Source organism: Antedon bifida, chromosome 2 (assembly GCF_963402885.1).
Source record: "Antedon bifida chromosome 2, ecAntBifi1.1, whole genome shotgun sequence".
NCBI lineage: Eukaryota > Metazoa > Echinodermata > Crinoidea > Comatulida > Antedonidae > Antedon > Antedon bifida.
Window position 1 is genome coordinate 30,637,300 of NC_136227.1, and position 17,382 is coordinate 30,654,681.

Here is a 17,382-nt window from a genome sequence, read left to right on the forward strand (position 1 = left end):
TCGTGATAAACAAAACAATTCCTATTTTTTTTCCCTTATTTTTTAATTTTTAGTGATGCACGTAACATGGCGCCAGATGTCCTGAAGACTATACGTGGCATCATCACTGAGAAAGGAGAACTGACATCATCAGCTGCCGAAGACTACTTGAAGAAAATGCAATCAAAGGGACGTTACTCGTGTGATGTGTGGAGTTAGTGACAAAGTTGAGGAAAGATCATGTGACTGAAATGAGATTATTTTTTTATTTGCAATCGTCTACATAATAAAATTGTTTGTGGTAGATTTGGCGCTTTCAAATGCAAATGTGTAGAAAAAAATGACAAAAATTGTATTTTTACATTTATTGAATAATAATAATAAAAATGTATTCATGACGAATAATTGTGTTTTCTTTCTAAAAAATCAATCTTTGAAATCTGTGTATTTTAGGATATATTTTATTTTCACGATTCAGGGGTTGGTTGGGTTTTGTGTTTTTTTTTCATCTTCTGTTTTGTGTTTGAATTTTGTGATCAATTTGGGAAATTAGAAGATATTTGAATGTTTGTTATTGAAGTATTCATTGATAGATCATTGAAAGTTATATGAAATATAGTATTCTAATTTATTTATCAAATAATAATTTGTAAAAAATAAAGCCATACTTATGTAGGTATACCCTGGTTTATACCCGAGTATGGTAAGTGCCATGGAGAAATAAGTTAGACTCCATGGTAAGTGCTAATGTTACTTATAATTTCAATATAAAATTTTAATGACAAAAAGAGAGATCGACGTTTCGGTACCATCATAGAACCATTTTCAAGATCAAGTGAATACAAAACAATAATAATTATGTGCACTAAGCACCAAAGTTGGTGCATGGAGGAAAAAATTTTTTCCTCCATGGTTGGTGACAGGAAATGCTAATTGAGGGCTAATTAAGTAATTAGCTCCTCCTACTGAGTTAGATAAACAATTCAGCTTTGATGGAATCCGATTGTTTATTGAGTGTATAAGTTTGATTGCCTAATTAAGGAGATGTTGTGGATCAAAGAGATAAAACCTACACTCAATAAACAATCTGATTCCATCAAAGCTAAATTGTTTATCTAACTCAGTAGGAGGAGCTAATTACTTAATTAGCCCTCAATTAGCATTTCCTGTCACCAACTTTGGTGCTTAGTGCACATAATTATTATTGTTTTGTATTCACTTGATCTTGAAAATGGTTCTATGATGGTACCGAAACGTCGATCTTTTAATTCGTTAATTATAATGTTTGAAATATCTGCACTTAAGTGACGTAACGTATGCTTTTGTATTACTGTAATGTAAAGATTCCTGTCTCTGTCCTGTAAAACACCTTTATTTTTATTCACCCTCAGACGCAATATTCCTGGATATCGCTTCAGATAACGCATGTGCAGCATAATTTTATTTTAAAAAATGATACGTGGAAAAAATTAAAGGAGAACGAAAAATTACAGTTAAACGCTGGTTCCTACTACCATTATGTTTTGCGTACTTATATGGAAAAAGTGAGACAATAATATGATAAAAATCGGTTCAATGTTTGTCTCGATTATATTCAACTTTATTGAGCGAAAGTAAAAGTGCTGAAACATTTTTCTATGAATATCATTGGATTGAACATACAGTACTTATGCCGCCTGAATATCTTGATTATTGTTATACTCTAGTATTTCAACACAATCTACAAGTTTCTATTATTTTGTGGCCCTGAAATATCTATTATCAGAGTCTGTTATCGGAGTTTAATCTGAAGCCAATTTCATACTGCCATTAATTACAAATATCTGCGTTCAATCAAACTACAGAAAATGACATCTTTCTACTTTGTTACTCATGTTAAGCTCTGTCTACACTATAAAACTAGTTTGATGTGCCCAAATATGGTAGTGATATGACATCATCATTATGAGCACATTACGCTTTTTTTGTCACATAAAGTTTGATAGTGAAGGCAGAGCTTTATGTATAACTTTTTTCCGCTGAGGAGTACATTTGTAAAAATGTAAGTCTGTAACAAATATATCTACCTTTTCCTACACCTCTATGATGGGATGAAGATTATACTCTTTTTACCCTCTATGATGGGCTTTTCTTCCCCTCTGGTTGCTACCCCGATACCAACCGTTTACTTGATTCTGTAGGTTCTTGGTGATGGCATTTCTCAATATGTACTAATAAGCACTATTTTGTAACAAAAATGTAGATAAAAGCAAGTATTCTATTATATGTTGATTACTAAATATAACATTTAAGACTGAAAATGAATGTTAATGATTTTTGATTGAAAATAATAAAATAACCATATATTCAACATATTTGTTTATGTAATCTTATATGTACTTGTTTTGTTACATCAAGGAGTGTAGCTTCCCATTCAAATTCCTGGATTAGTGGGAATATGATTCATAAAAAACAAGGCCAAATACATGGCTGCAGTCGCGTGCTCAATAATAATAATAGTTCATTCTTATATAGCGCATATAAGCAAGCTCTCAATGCGCTGAACATTATTACCCCAGTCATTTTTTGGATCAAACGCGTATGGAAACATACTCCCATAATAATGCAGCTAGTAATCAGCGCAAAGTTGTGTCTTGATCTAACTGGGTACCCATTTATACACCTGGGTGGAGAGAGACAAACGTGAGTAAAGTGTCTTGCCTAAGGATACAAGCAATGCGGCGAGGGTTGGATTCGAACCTTGATCTCACGATCAGTAGTCGAACGTCCAACACACTGTGCCACACGCCCTCAAGTTAGTGTTTACCGACCGACCAACCAATATAGTGAGCTGTAGAGTCGCGTTGCACGCGACTAAAAAGATGGTTTTTCCAGTACATGTCTTGAAATAAATGTTTAAATCTTCAGTTTACATTCGGCCCAAAAATGTCATGTCATGTCGTTCATGTTTACACTAAAACATCGCTTTAAATTATGTAGCAACATTCTTTGCCCAATGGGGATGGCTTTCCATATAATTAAGAATTGATTTCATCATTACTTTATTTATTACTTATTATTTACTACAGTATTCATCATTACTTTCTTTTAATATTACTAATTATTTACTACAGTGTTGTTATATTACTAGACAAAAAGAAAAATAGACAAGACGATTTTAAAAAGCAATAATTATATTTTCAAAATTTTACTCTTTTTACATATCAAATTTAACTCTGAATCAACTGCATTTTGTTGTGACCGTTCAAGAATATATATAAAAATCTTTGGATTGATATAATTTTGAAGCTTTCTCTAATAAAAAATGGCTGTTAATGAAAATTACACCTTGTGGATGAAAATATTTTGAATCAATACTCTCCCCCGTCCCCCTCCCCCACCCAAAAAAAATTGTTCAGATTGAATTCTGTACATGACAATATCTTAAAGCCAAAAAATATTATATGATCCTTATTTCATATTTTAAAAAATTTGTTTACTATTAGTTTTACAGTACTATAACTACAGTAAGGTTTTACCATTAAGGCCAATTTACACAGACGACGGAGTGGTAGCAGTTATTAAAATATAGAATCTGTGTTATTGCTTATGACCATTTACACAAAACGCAGAGCGAACAGGTGATTTCCGCTCAGGATAGATACAGATAATAAGCTACGCGTTTCTCCACCGTTACTGCTCACCTGTGTAAATTGGCCTACAGGTTCTGTGAGAGGCTGGCTATATATAAACAATTAAATAGAGTATATTAAATAGTGCAATTTCAGTATGTAGACATTTTTCTGATGTTTAACAAGTGGAAAGTGAAACATGTATGCTTTTATACAGTTATTGTTTATTTGAATAAACCTGAAACCTGTATCTTTCCTTAGCACCTTCTTTTCCCTACTACCCTTTTTCATATCAACCCAGATCTATGTTTAATCTAATGGCGGTATTAGGGACGTTCTTTGAATGTTATTCTTCTGTCTTGCTTTTTTTTCCTTCGCTTCGTAAGACTGCGAGACAAAACTAAAAATGATAATGGTTACGAACTGGATCACAGCAAGTAAGAAGAAGTATTTCCACAATTTCATATAATTTATGTTGCCTGTATCCTTATTCGATTTCCATCCTACAACGTTAGTAGTGAAGTCATAGAGAAGCACTCCAAAAACATTACCCAATCCTCCAGATAAGTAGAAAAGGCCCATTATCAGGCTGTGCATTGACTTTGGCGCTTGTGAATATGCGAATTCGAGACCTTTGAAATAAATAAAATGGTGTAAACATGTTGCAATGTATACTACGTACAGTACTGGTTTGGAGACTAGATCATGTGATGGATAGAGCTAGTCTTTTGGGACCTTGCATTGTTTTAAGGAGACGTCAAATAGGGTGCGTAGTGTAACCACTGAGTCTTTGAGGAGAAAATTGTTTCTTTTTTTGCTTCTTGGTCATCTAAAAATTTACAGTGACCTCTTGTTGAAAATGCCAAAATTATAATAAAATAAAAACATTTTGTTTTAATATTGCTTAATATTTTAATTTAGACTTAGTCATATTTTTTTTTAAGAACAGAAAAACTCTTGGGTGTACAGTACTGTATATGTTAAATTATAGTGGAAAAATGTGTCAGGGCAGTATGCTTTACCTGCAATGCTTGCGAAGACTTCACTGATTCCTATCAACGCGTACTGAAGTATCTGCCAAAAGATCCACAAATGCGCGGCATAGTATTGCGTCGTACCTATGGTTTGTACCCAGACATTCTTAGGATCGTGCACGTTTCTGAGTCGGTAAATCTCCAAGACTCCGGCGCAGATAACCGCTAACATAATAAAGATCATTCCGATGATGATGCGCTTCAGAAGTGAGATGTGAATGTTGCGTTTATCCAGGAATGGGTAGACGACGCGTTCCATTAACGGGATGAGAAGAAGAACGGTGATAACGTTGAAAATGGTCAACCATGCTGCAGGAAACGAAAACTGAAAATAAAAATATATTATTTTCTTTAGTTCTCTTTTGTGGATTGTACATTATTATGTTTTTACACATTTTGGATTGATATTTAAAAAAACTTCTCTGGTCTTCTCAAAGCCCACATCTTGGTTGCATCACAATGTATTGGGAGATTGCAATTCTTTAATTTTCCAAAACCTGGTTTTAAATCATGAATTTTGACAAGCCAATGTAAGGTAGCACTCAATAGCACATTGTTTTTTAAAAAATAGGTAGATTAAAATATAAGGAGCCTAGAGAGAGCAACCCTTACTGGCTCTACTTTACAGTCAGTGGGCACAATACTGTCAGAAGTTTCTGTGACCATTAAACTTGTATTGGTTGTAGCATTGGCAATGTTTGCACAATTTGGTTTAAATGTTGCTCTCATGTGAAGACCTTGCAAAAGGAATGTTGTCTGCATCTGTAAAAAAAAACCACAGAAATACCAATAGCTTGCATGATGAATTTGTTGAAACTTTTTATAATTATTTGCATTTTGTTCTTTACCGGTTCGATAAAGTTAAATCTTACAGTACCTGAAAGTACACAATCCAGTATGGGATGAGGGCGACAAACACTAAAATGATCGTACCCAAACTCTTCACATCATCCACCATTGAATCGTGCCAACTTCCGCCATAGCGGACTTTTGCCATATCTAAGAACGATGGCTTTGCTAATGGACTCAATATTTGATTGCTGAAAAATAAAATTTGTGCAAGTAATACATAAACTATACTGTGATAGTTTTAATAGTATAGGCTTATTTTGTATACAATTTAATAGTAATAATTTCGAGTGGAATTTTCAAGGGCATGGGTTTGATCTGTTTTGTTGGGGCGAATGATGAAATGTATTTGTAGGTGTATATGTACTGTATAGACCAAGCAATTACTTTTGTGAAACAAACCTATTTTGGTTGCTGAAATGTCGACGGCGTCTCGATCTTCCCCTAAAAGCCTCGACCACTATTCTGAAAATATTAGTTATAACACTTCCTGTCGGCTTTTTCAAAGCATAGAACGGACGTCCAAGAATAAATACAATCATTGAGATGCCAATAGCAACTGTTGGTGCCAGAAATCCCCAGAAGAAGTTAAGATATTGCTGTAGGAATGAAACCCCGCCTATTCCGATGAATGCACCGATATTTATCGCCCAGTAAAACCAATTAAAAAATGCTCGCATCACATTGGAACTTTCATTTTTAACCTGTAATATAAAACAAATGTAATATTAAATACCTAAAAAATGCATTGGGACAATTGACATTTTTTTTTCATTATTTGTTATAAAAAAACAACACATTTTAGACTAGATTTTCTCGGAATCGAATAAAACAAAATGGATTTTTAAAAAAATGTGGCGATACCTGATCCCCTCCAAATGGTGATATGTTGGCTCTAATCATACCAGTTCCAATAGCTATTAATATCAGCGAGATGTACACCGGCGTTCTACAATTGCCATGCATAGGTTGGTTATCGGTTGACGGCGTTGGATTGTTCGACACTACAATTTTAACCCATTCAATTGTATTGCCGCACAAAATCTCAAATTTAGAATAGTGCACTGCATGTCCTAGAAGCGTTAGAAGCACCAAACCCACAATGTATATCACAAAACTGACAACAATTGTGACAAATCTACCAAAGAACGAATCCGCTAGTATGCCACCAATAAGAGAAAACATGTACGCAAGTCCAGTGAATATAAAGGTAACCTGTACGGCATCATCTGCAGCCCAATGAAGGGGTTCTTGATTTAGGAACAACACCATGTTTGCGGACACACCATAGAATGCAATTCGCTCAAACATTTGGGTCAATGATATTGTAGAACAAGCAACTTTTCTTCTATAATTTTTATAATTTTGTGAATCGGAGTTTTGCCTCTTTAACAATGGTGACGTTTCATTGTCTCCTCCCGGTTGTCTCATCATTTTTATCAATATCTTGTTCAAACTTTACAAGAGTAAATTGCTATTTACAAAACAATCAATCTTCTTTGTCTTTTTTCTCTGTCGGCATTTACTGTTTTGTTTCCTGCTTTGTGAACTCTAGTACTTAGTTCGTGACGATTTCACTCTCTCTAGTGGAGCCTATCCTTGCTTGCCTTGACTGACTTGTGGGACTTTCCCATACAAAATAAAGTAGGCCTAAAGTGAACTTCCTTATTAATTATATGCTTAAGCTGCTCGTAGACATCAGAGGTTCTGGTTACACCAGTCAGTGTTACATTATTCTAACGATAAAAACAGATTCAATAATTATAATAACCAGCTCGATATCCTATCCGATATCGAGTCGATATTTTAGTAGCAGGAGTGTGTTTTATTTGGTGTTTTCCTATGCTTGTTATGTCATGTGATAAGACCAATGAACGGTCATGTGACGTACGTGACAAACCATCATTATGAGGGCGCTATTGATCTTGATTTTTAAATTTCCCAAATATGATTATTGTTATTAACATAATTATTTTGTTCTCTTTTATATGCAAATACCTCCCTGATATGATAGATAATTAATGGTTATTTTTACTGAAAGTGTACAAATTACTGCTTTGTTCCTACCACCGCTAATCATTTTTGCTGCATCATGGTTAAACGCTCCAATGAGCACTGCACGTGTCAACCATCCAGGTACGTCGCCCCACCAATCAAACTCTTTCTGTCTCTGACCATGCTCTGATCACACTCAGCTGCTGACTGCCTAAAAGTAAGAAGAGGGAAGTTCGAGAAGAGAACTAATACTTTTGTATAAAATCTTTAGTTTTTTTAAGTAACCGGGTATTTAAAAAATATAAGCTGTAACATGAACGTCCGATCTGTAATAATCACCGGTGCAAATAGAGGAATAGGGCTTGAATTTGTCAAACAATTCGTGGCTCTTCCTAAGCCTCCCTCTCATCTGATTTCAACATGCAGATCGCCGGAGCAGGCAACTGAGTTGCAGGCCATTGCAAAAGCCAACTCAAACGTTCATGTTTTGCAGTTGGGTAGGTATACTTTCTTATTCTCTTATTTTCCCTCAAATGTTATGTTTTATTTTGATTTTTATTGACTTTATTTGTTATGCGCTACTAGTATTGAAACCTTTGCACAATTTGTAAATACTGTCTGTAGCACAAAATTGAACTTTTCTTTCACAATTTTAATTTTATATTGTTCGCAAGTCTTGAACAATTTAAAAATGCGGAATTCGATACAAAATAACAAGGAATATATAAATACGGGAAATTCCTGTATTTCTTTGCACTCCGGCCGAGATACCCTCTATATACCTATTTACAACCTCTGTGGCGTTAATATGATAATCATGACATAATATCATTTGTTCTCAATTATAGACGTTCTCAGTGATGACTCTCTAAATGCATTTACCGACAAAGTCAAGAACATTTTAGAGGGACAAGGCTTGAATTTACTACTAAACAATGCCGGGGTACATCTGGAGAGTTTTTGCGACTTTGATAAAGTCTCACGAAATGGATTGGAGCAGAGTTTTAGTGCACATATTACTGGTCCAGTTAAAATTTGTCAGGTAAATGGAACTCATTCATTTTTGCGATGACCGTACTTCCACAATCCAACCTACATCAGCGTTGGTGCAAATTGAAATTTTATGATATTGTAGGTTGTTTTTGTGGAAGTTGTATTGTTAATTTCATGGTGAATTTTTTTTTTTTTGTATGTACTCAACCTGAAATAAAGGAAATGAATGAATACCTTTGCAATAGACTTGGGGCCTGTCCATACCTACAAAGTTATGCTTTCATATAGTTTACCACTGTAGGTCTGAACCAGGGAAAACGCCTCTTCCAAAACTGACCTTTCAATTCATTTGGTACAAAAACTCAAGGTACATGATTAGTGTATGACCTCTGACCTTCATCCAATCAAATTAACCGAATTACAAATAACCATGGAAAATGAAGTTAGGATTCTATGAAATAACCAATCCAGGAAACATTGAGAATAGAATGTAACAATAGGGAATCTGGCACAAGGATTAACTAATTTATTGTTTACTTAATACCCTGTATTTATTTTTATCTTGATCATCTTTTTGTTAATCCCTATTCGTCTGATTCATTGTTGATAATCCCTGGTGTGCTTATTATATTGTCTTGTTCTGTTCATCTTCTCATTTTGTAAAAACCTTTTAAAAATGATTTTTTTTCTCTCTCAAATTTGTAATTATAATTTGTTAAATTTGTGAGGGCTTGCTCACTACAAGCATGGAGGAAATATGTATATTTCCTCCATGCTACAAGTGCCTCTTGAATATTCCTAATTCATTCACAGTTATTCTAGAGTTGATCCCTCTTCCATCTTTTATATTTAAGCAGAGTATCTATGTTTTAATTATTATTATAGAGATATTATAGTGAACTGGAGAAACAACAGTATTATTCTGTTCTTTTTTTATTTATAACTTTCAATCTTTTATAATACATTACATAAACAAAAAGGTATTAACTATTCTGTTCTTTGTTCTAAAGCAATAGGGGAAAATGTAGTGTTGTTTCTCCAGTTCACTATAATATCTCTATGGCTTTTTTAATTACTTTTTTCTATATTGAGATATTTTTTGCCAATGTTGTTCATATGTTTTATAGAAGAAATAAAGTTGATTTGATGGATTGATTGATTAAACAGGTAAATATTAAAATCAATTGATTATTTTTGATAAATTCTGGACTATATATTGTAGGATTTGCTTCCATCACTGAAAGCAGCTGCCGCAGCTTCTCCTGAGCCTGGCATGAGTGTATCAAAAGCAGCCATTATCCACTTCTCTTCCATCATGGCATCCATTGCATCAGTTGGACCTGGTGGCCCTCCTTCTTCATATTCATACCAAGTAACAAAGGTATTACTAAAGACTTCAGATAACTTAGTTTTCTAGATCTAAAAAACTAAGATCATGTGGCTGTATTCACCAATCACACTAAATTGTATTCACTTAGATAGATTTTTTTAAATTTTAAGGGTGTTTCCCTAAGCCTAAGTGCGAATGGTGAATGCGGCCACATGATCTTAGTTTTCTAGAACTTAGTTTTCTAGACACCCTAATATAACTTTAGTTTGGTCAAACACACAATTCATTGAGTGTTTTTAATTGATTATTTTTAACAGGTTATTTCGAACTAGTCTACTACTGGCAGTTAATAACCAATCAAGATTTATGAACCCCAAAACGTGAAAAAATAAAGATTTATAAAATAAAAACATTTTAGTTTTAATAATGTTATTCACATCTTTTAGAAGTTTATGTCCAACTAAACATTTTCCTTTCTAAAACACAGTCTGCTGTTAACATGCTGACCAAGCTGATGAGCGTTGACCTTGAGTCGTCCGGAATCCTTGTCACATGTATTCATCCAGGCTGGGTGAAAACCGACATGGGCGGACCAAACGGCCAACTGACCACTGACCAAAGTGTTAAAAGTCTGTTTGAGTTGTTTAGCTCCTTCAACAAATCATCTGCCGGTAAACTGTTTAGTTATAACGGCGAAATATTACCTTGGTAAAGCTGACGACACAAAATTAACCTGTTTTTTAAATGATTAATTGAGCTGTTTTAGGGCTATAGCACAAAACAACATGTTTGAAATGTACTTTTTTACAGAGTAACTAAAATTATATAACCGTTTGTTTCTAATTAAATTAATATACAGTATCAGTATATTTAACTAAAATAAAACCTAAAAAATATATCAGTATTATGTTTATTTAATTAATATAAAAATTGTATTAAAACATTTTGGTAAAGTGTACTGTAGGATTAATTGATTAGTATATCTAAGACCGGTATTTTTGCATCAGACAAAATTTAAATTAATATAATTTATACCATGTTTCATAACCAAATTGTATTAAATATATTAAATAACTGTATTAGAAATGTTTATTTTATTATAAAATAGGGCATTATTTTTGGTAACTAAATAATTGAATTCAACCCATCTAAAATTAGACTCATGAAGCCCTGCAACCGTTTTAAGATCTCATAGGTCTTTTCTATCCTTTCTAGTTTGGAGAAAGTTGACTGTATTTTGTCAAAAGAATTAGAAAGAATTTAATTAAATATCGATCTGGAGAAAATTAAAGTGTGTATATTTTCTTTACAAGAAAGCATGTACATTTGACAGATAGAGCCATCATACACTTTTAAGGACCTTTCACACCTGTTTCGGTGCCAGCGTGGAAAATAAATGATGCGATCCGCAGTTTGCAGCAACTTTATAGCCGATATGCTTGTTGGTGCATCACAAAAGCGAAAAGTTAAACATGCAATCTGATGCGACCGGAGCAGTTGTTTTTTTTTCTATAAAACAGCTTTGTAGTGCAAAAAGACTATGTATACTTTAAATGCATTTACTTGGGTAAAACAAAACAATGTGAGGTGTCTTGCAAATATGGATGCATTTATTTGTGATCAGACTTGTGTATGTACATAGAATCAATAATTGTTTACAAAGTTCTTTTTGTGGATTGGTTTTCCTTTAGCTTCTTGTTTTATTTGCATTCTTGAAAACTTGTGAACTAAAAACACTTGATGAAGGTTAGTGTTCTTTTTCATTTCTTTTTATGAATTTTACTCTTCTTTTCACCTGGTTTTGACTTTTTAATTGTACGTTGTAGCTTGCTCTTCAACAGTTTTTTATTTTGACTGATAACTGGTTTATTTGTTTTTAATTTATTACTATGACCTTCCTTCTCTTTATTTTTCATCTGCATTTTCTCTAGTTTTTGTTTTATCATTTCTCTGAAAAAGAAGGAAACATTAGTATTATACTGTATTATTATACTATATTATTGTATTCATGCATATATTCTATATTTTTTTAGAATGGTGATCAGATTTGTAACGGGATTGGTGCAAGGTATAGGAAGTTGATGCTTTATGCAAATTTTAAGGGATTTGAGAAAACAAATGAAATGAACAAACCTTTTTCTGTTGGCCTTTTTCAGATCTTTCTTTGGTAATGTTCTGATTGTATTCCTCTCCACTGGATTTCTTTCTAGACGCTTCTTTTCTCGCCTATAATAAAAAAGGTTTTTTTTGTAATTATATATCCATAGAATTTACTTTAAATATTTGAAGAGAGAATGCAAAAATGGGAGTTAAACATTTACACCTAGATTTTATTTTGTGAACTACTGTACTCTACAACAACTGATACTTGATGGTTATATTTTGTAGTTTAATGATATAAATCTCATCCTAATAGAAGACCACTTTTGGGACAAAGATGCTCTTCACTTTGAATCACTTTCTGTGTAGATTTACTGTAGGTGAGTTAGTCATACAATTTTATTTTATTTATATCCGTTTATTATGCCTCACTATAGCAAGCTCATAGCCAGGGAAGATTTTGCTGAAGTGCACTTTTAAGAATGATTGTAAATACGCCTAGCTTCTAACACTCTCCCATTTACCCCTTTAATACTGGCTATCGACTTGTATAGTAAACATTTAACTGGGGTTTATGGAAATTTAACTCGTACATCTATAAAGTGTTGACACCATTTCCATTCATTGTGTGCATCCTGAATTTGTATATATTGAATTTGCATACAGAATTAGCATACTGAATTAGCATATTCATAGAACTTACTTTGATGTTTTTTTAATCTGCAACATGTATTCTGGTACTTCACAACCTGCATTTCTCATAACATTGGCAATACTAAAGAAATTACAAATAGTAAATAAATTCAATATTCGTGTCATGTAAGAATTCATGCCTAATATGATACTAGTCTTTATTTTCAGTTTTGGTTTTTTTGCCGATTTACACACTGATACAAACCTCCTCAAATGTGCCAAGTCATTTTCTGTAAAAAACGTGATTGCAGTTCCTTGTCTGCCTGCCCGTCCCGTTCTACCAATACGATGGATATAGCTGATGGCAGAGGTCGGGAAGTCGTAGTTGATTACCATATTGACCCCTTTAAAATCTATCCCACGACCCATCAGCTCGGTGGCAATCAGTACCCATATCTTACCACACCTGAAATTCTTGACGACTTCATCTCTCTGGAAGAAAAATAGTATCAATGATAAGGACTGGCCAGTATTAATACATTAAATTTGGACCAATGTTTAATGAATGGTGTTAAATGGTTGTAAAAAATAATAATAATAATAAAAATCATTTTGAACTTCTCCATACTTCAGTTTTAATACTGTTGTTTAACTGCCACCTACATGACTTAATTTCCGCCATGTTTATAATTACCTGTATCTGTGGCCTGTCAGCATGTATAACATCTACATTTAACCCATCATATACAAGTTCATTGAATAATTCCTTAGCTCTATCTTTAGACTGCACAAACATCAACACTGGTGGATTAAAACCCTTTGAAAGAAAAATGATAATTGAATCCACAAGTTAACGCAACTGGCTAAAGGACTTCCACTAGGACCTCCTTAAGAAAAAAAGCCTTTCAACTCTTTTCGTCTATTTTGTTATCTTGTACCCCATTTATTAAGGTACAATGTGTACAAAAAATGTACTTACTTTCCTGAAGATTTCTCTAACGGCCACTAGCTTGCCATACTCACTACCGACAAATGTCAACTCTTGTTTGATTGTATCCGTTGCTGTGTTCCTTTAAAATTAAGAAAGAGATTCCATATTTTATAATGGAGGAATTTATATTTATATATAATTTTATCTGTTAAAATAAAATTAACCCATACAAAGTTTTCAGCTAGAACCTAAACACAAAATGGCTGACAGGATCTCAGTATATGAGTAAAAAGTATCATTTTAATCAATTAAGCTTACTTTTGACCAACTGTAACAGCAACAACATTATCAAGGTTTAGTTTACACCATTGTTCAACCTCGTAAGCAAATGTAGCGCTGAAGAGAGCACGTCGAACATGAGTAGACTCGCATGCTTTGTAAATGACCGCCAATTGCTCCCGGAATCCTGATTTACCATCTTCGAATAGTTTATCAGATTCATCGACTATAAGCCATTCAACACTAGGAAAAAATTGTAAATTAGAATTTTGATTTATGACTTACATAAAATCATTAACAAAGTTTGCCGGTTTCAGTGTGGTGTTTAACTGTGGTTAAGGGTGTTGGTAGTGGAACGCAACCATCTAAAATTCTTTACCCAATCCACAGTTTATTTTAAGACCTTCCACACAATATTAATCAAGCTTCTTTACAACCTTTTTTAGCACCTATCCTCATCTTTCTGTAGTTACATCTTTGCTTATTCAAGCCGTGCTTAGTTATGTGTGATGAGCGCTATGCATTACTTTTATGCTGATAGTCCAAGATCTATGTAAGCTAGTGATATATTATAGTGTAGATTAATATAAATTAAATATAGAGCATTTGATGACACAATTACCTTTTAAGTTTTAAAGACTCTGGTCCTTTGTTGAGCATGTACACTAAACGATTTGGTGTACTTACAAGTATATCTGTTTCATAGATAAAACATAACATAACAATTATTTAATGATCATCATATCAGATTGTACTGTATTGTGAAAAAAATATAATTTACTTCCATTTTATATTTAGTGTCCCTGTATATTTATTTATTCTGTCTTTAAACTAAATGAAACTTTCAGTGCTAAAGCATTGATTTCCAAAGTTGTTCAGTAGAGAACATAACTAATATAATAATGCAAAGACAACTAAAACAGTAATTGGCATTAGTACACACATTTACAAAAAGGTAACTATCTACAAAACATACATTACTGTATAAAACATAAAATGTGATGTCATTTATTTCTAACCCCACTTTTTAATAATTTGAATTGTACCATATTTAAGTTTGTCTGATGTCTTTTCCATTTGTATCTTATCCAGCACAAGAATTTTTAACCCTCGACCTTCTGCTAGATGCTCAAATTCCCGATGGGTTTGCTGGGCAAGCTCTCTTGTTGGTGAGACTACTACGGCTCGTACTCCAGTACTTTTTGATTTCTATCAAAACAAAATTAGAATATTGATTCACCAGGACACAGGACGATAATTAAGAGGATAATAGAGAGTTGTAACTCACGACTCCACTCCCTAAGCCTCAAATGAAACTTAGTTTATAAGTACGATAAATTATGAAATATCCATCCTGTAATCGAGTGTGTGCTCGCTGTTGGATGCGTAAGAAATTTTTTTTAATCTAAAAAGGCACTGCCAAGCTGGCTTTTTATTCTTTAGCTATGGATGGATATCAGTTGGTTACACGATATATTTATTTAGTTCCACCTACAAACAAGACAGTGCTTAACTGTACAGTACCTTTAAATGTGCCAGAATTGGAATAATGAATGCTGCAGTCTTGCCAGACCCCGTTGGAGCACAAGCCAACACTTCTCGTCTCTGTAGAAAAAAACAACAGAATATAAACATTGTTTTAGTTATTTTTCACAATGCTATGTATGTCTCCTATCTTGCTCTACTGAATCAGATGATTTTCAGGGCCATAGACACCAGTATACGGTTGGTAAGGTTTCAACCTAACCACTTTTTCACAGAGGCCTTTGACAACTCTGTGGCCAGCACACAGATTGTTCCCTTTTCTTGCGACCACCTTACCACTTTATCGTGGCTATGAGTATGATTAGTTTAAAGTTGATTGTCCAGCATGCTTGGCTGTATTTGCAATACATACAGAGAGATAAAGTGTATAGTTTTTTTGTGAGAAGTCATTTAAACTTTCCACAAGTATCTAGTTATTGTTTGCCAACAGAGGGAGTTTGATTTTTTTTTCTGAAAATATGTGATTCCAATGTGTGCCAAAAATGTTTCTTTATTTAAGCTGCATCCATGTGTAGACTACCAAATTTGGTGTGTGCGTGACAGTCAGCTGGTAAACTTACATGCAGCATAAGAGGTATAGCCTGCATCTGTATTGGCGTGGGAGACTCATAGCCTGCTTTGTGTATATTGCTTAGAATATCATTGTGTACTTTGTATTCTTCTTGTAGCTGTTGGAAATTGGTGAATGGATCTGGTACATCGGTTCCTTCAAAATGAATCTTATTCCTCTTCCGTGTTGAGTTAATCTTTAATTAAAAAAAAATATTGTTTAATATCAGATTAAAAAAAATGTATTATTGTTATATTTATTTATATTATTATAATTTGGCGGTACTTTAATATATTTACCCCTTCTTGTCTCAATAATTCAATTGTTTCTGGCGGTAGTTTACTCTTCTTAAAGTCCGGATTCTGACTTTGACATTCTGAAAAACAGAAGGAATTATTGACAACTAACTTACTTCAATAAAACATTGATATCCATGGTTTTGGCTTCTTTTATATTTGAGTGTGAAGCTCATATATAATGTAGGATAGGATATTATCTATTCTAATTTCAGATATGGTTTAAATAAGTCTTTAAATCTTAAAATACAACTCAATATACCTTCTAAGTTCTGTTCTGCTTTTCGCTTAACTTTGTTAGGAATGCTGCTGCTTTGTTTCTCTGTTTGTTCCTTAATGTCGGATGATTCGTTTTTATTCCCTTTTGTATGGGCTCCAAAGAAATCCAGGGATGCATATGCCTTTGGTTTGTTTTTAGAGAAGCATGTTTGCTGAATCTAAAATATTGTAAACATACTGTACATTAATTAACTGATACAACAAACCATTTATTATAATTCTAATAATAAATATTATCCTAGGCGTCTAGGCTTAAAAAAAGGCTAATAAGTATATAAAAATTAAAATATAATAAAATATGACTTAAAATTGAATGAATATATTTTATACAGATATGAACGACTAAGTATCATATAATAATTCAAAAGCTGATACAACTGAATTGCTTTGAATTTCCTAAAGTTTTTTTTTTGTAAACATACTGTACATTAATTAACTGATACAACAAACCATTTATTATAATTCTAATAATAAATATTATCCTAGGCGTCTAGGCTTAAAAAAAGGCTAATAAGTATATAAAAATTAAAATATAATAAAATATGACTTAAAATTGAATGAATATATTTTATACAGATATGAACGACTAAGTATCATATAATAATTCAAAAGCTGATACAACTGAATTGCTTTGAATTTCCTAAAGTTTATGGAGGATTAACTAAGCCTAGGCCTATGCCAAAAACGAGCAACCGGAGCTTAACGCGTTGTCCCCGCGTGTTGATCTCTCTTAAATTACAAGCTAATCGCTAGCAAATAAAAACTGCTATAAACGTTAACTAAACTTGTAATGATATAATTCTATTGAATCTACTACATGATTATTATAAAATGCCTCACGTTCAGTTTTTCTGAATCACGTCCAAATCGTTTTAAATCGAATTTAGCACCAGCACCAAGTTTCCGAAACAAGTCAGTGGAGGACGCCATGTTGGTCTATTTACAGGCTCAAATATTATTCTTTAAACCTGAATTATA

At 33.1% G+C, this 17,382-nt stretch overlaps 4 protein-coding genes across 6 annotated transcripts in view; 2 read left to right on the forward strand and 2 right to left on the reverse strand.

Annotated features, from left to right (window-relative positions):
* Positions 1-586, forward strand: part of LOC144834537 (NADPH--cytochrome P450 reductase-like) — a 41,381-nt gene extending 40,795 nt beyond the window's left edge. For all 3 annotated transcript variants that reach the window (XM_078689375.1, XM_078689376.1, XM_078689374.1), the window contains exon 15: positions 54-586. In XM_078689375.1, coding sequence (XP_078545501.1) covers positions 54-198 — 145 coding nt within the window. In that variant the 3' untranslated portion in view covers positions 199-586. The remainder of the gene's footprint in view (positions 1-53) is intronic.
* Positions 587-3,149: 2,563 nt separating this feature from the next.
* LOC144834528 (solute carrier family 15 member 4-like) lies at positions 3,150-7,298 on the reverse strand. The gene is made up of 6 exons (XM_078689364.1): positions 6,338-7,298; positions 5,876-6,177; positions 5,502-5,664; positions 5,237-5,386; positions 4,613-4,949; positions 3,150-4,222 (listed from the first exon to the last, which is right to left on the reverse strand). Exons 1-6 carry the CDS (start codon positions 6,905-6,907, stop codon positions 3,900-3,902), a joined length of 1,845 nt encoding a protein of 614 aa, XP_078545490.1. The 5' UTR covers positions 6,908-7,298; the 3' UTR covers positions 3,150-3,899.
* A 350-nt stretch (positions 7,299-7,648) lies between these two features.
* Positions 7,649-11,180, forward strand: LOC144836197 (C-signal-like). The gene is made up of 4 exons (XM_078691437.1): positions 7,649-7,965; positions 8,317-8,510; positions 9,684-9,842; positions 10,279-11,180. Exons 1-4 carry the CDS (start codon positions 7,782-7,784, stop codon positions 10,501-10,503), a joined length of 762 nt encoding a protein of 253 aa, XP_078547563.1. The 5' UTR covers positions 7,649-7,781; the 3' UTR covers positions 10,504-11,180.
* A 201-nt stretch (positions 11,181-11,381) lies between these two features.
* Positions 11,382-17,361, reverse strand: LOC144836198 (putative ATP-dependent RNA helicase DDX52). The gene is made up of 14 exons (XM_078691438.1): positions 17,245-17,361; positions 16,388-16,562; positions 16,129-16,205; positions 15,840-16,025; positions 15,259-15,339; positions 14,781-14,943; positions 14,357-14,429; positions 13,774-13,977; positions 13,504-13,594; positions 13,219-13,341; positions 12,790-13,016; positions 12,595-12,666; positions 11,925-12,017; positions 11,382-11,741 (listed from the first exon to the last, which is right to left on the reverse strand). Exons 1-14 carry the CDS (start codon positions 17,332-17,334, stop codon positions 11,552-11,554), a joined length of 1,845 nt encoding a protein of 614 aa, XP_078547564.1. The 5' UTR covers positions 17,335-17,361; the 3' UTR covers positions 11,382-11,551.
* Between the last annotated feature and the right edge of the window lie 21 nt (positions 17,362-17,382).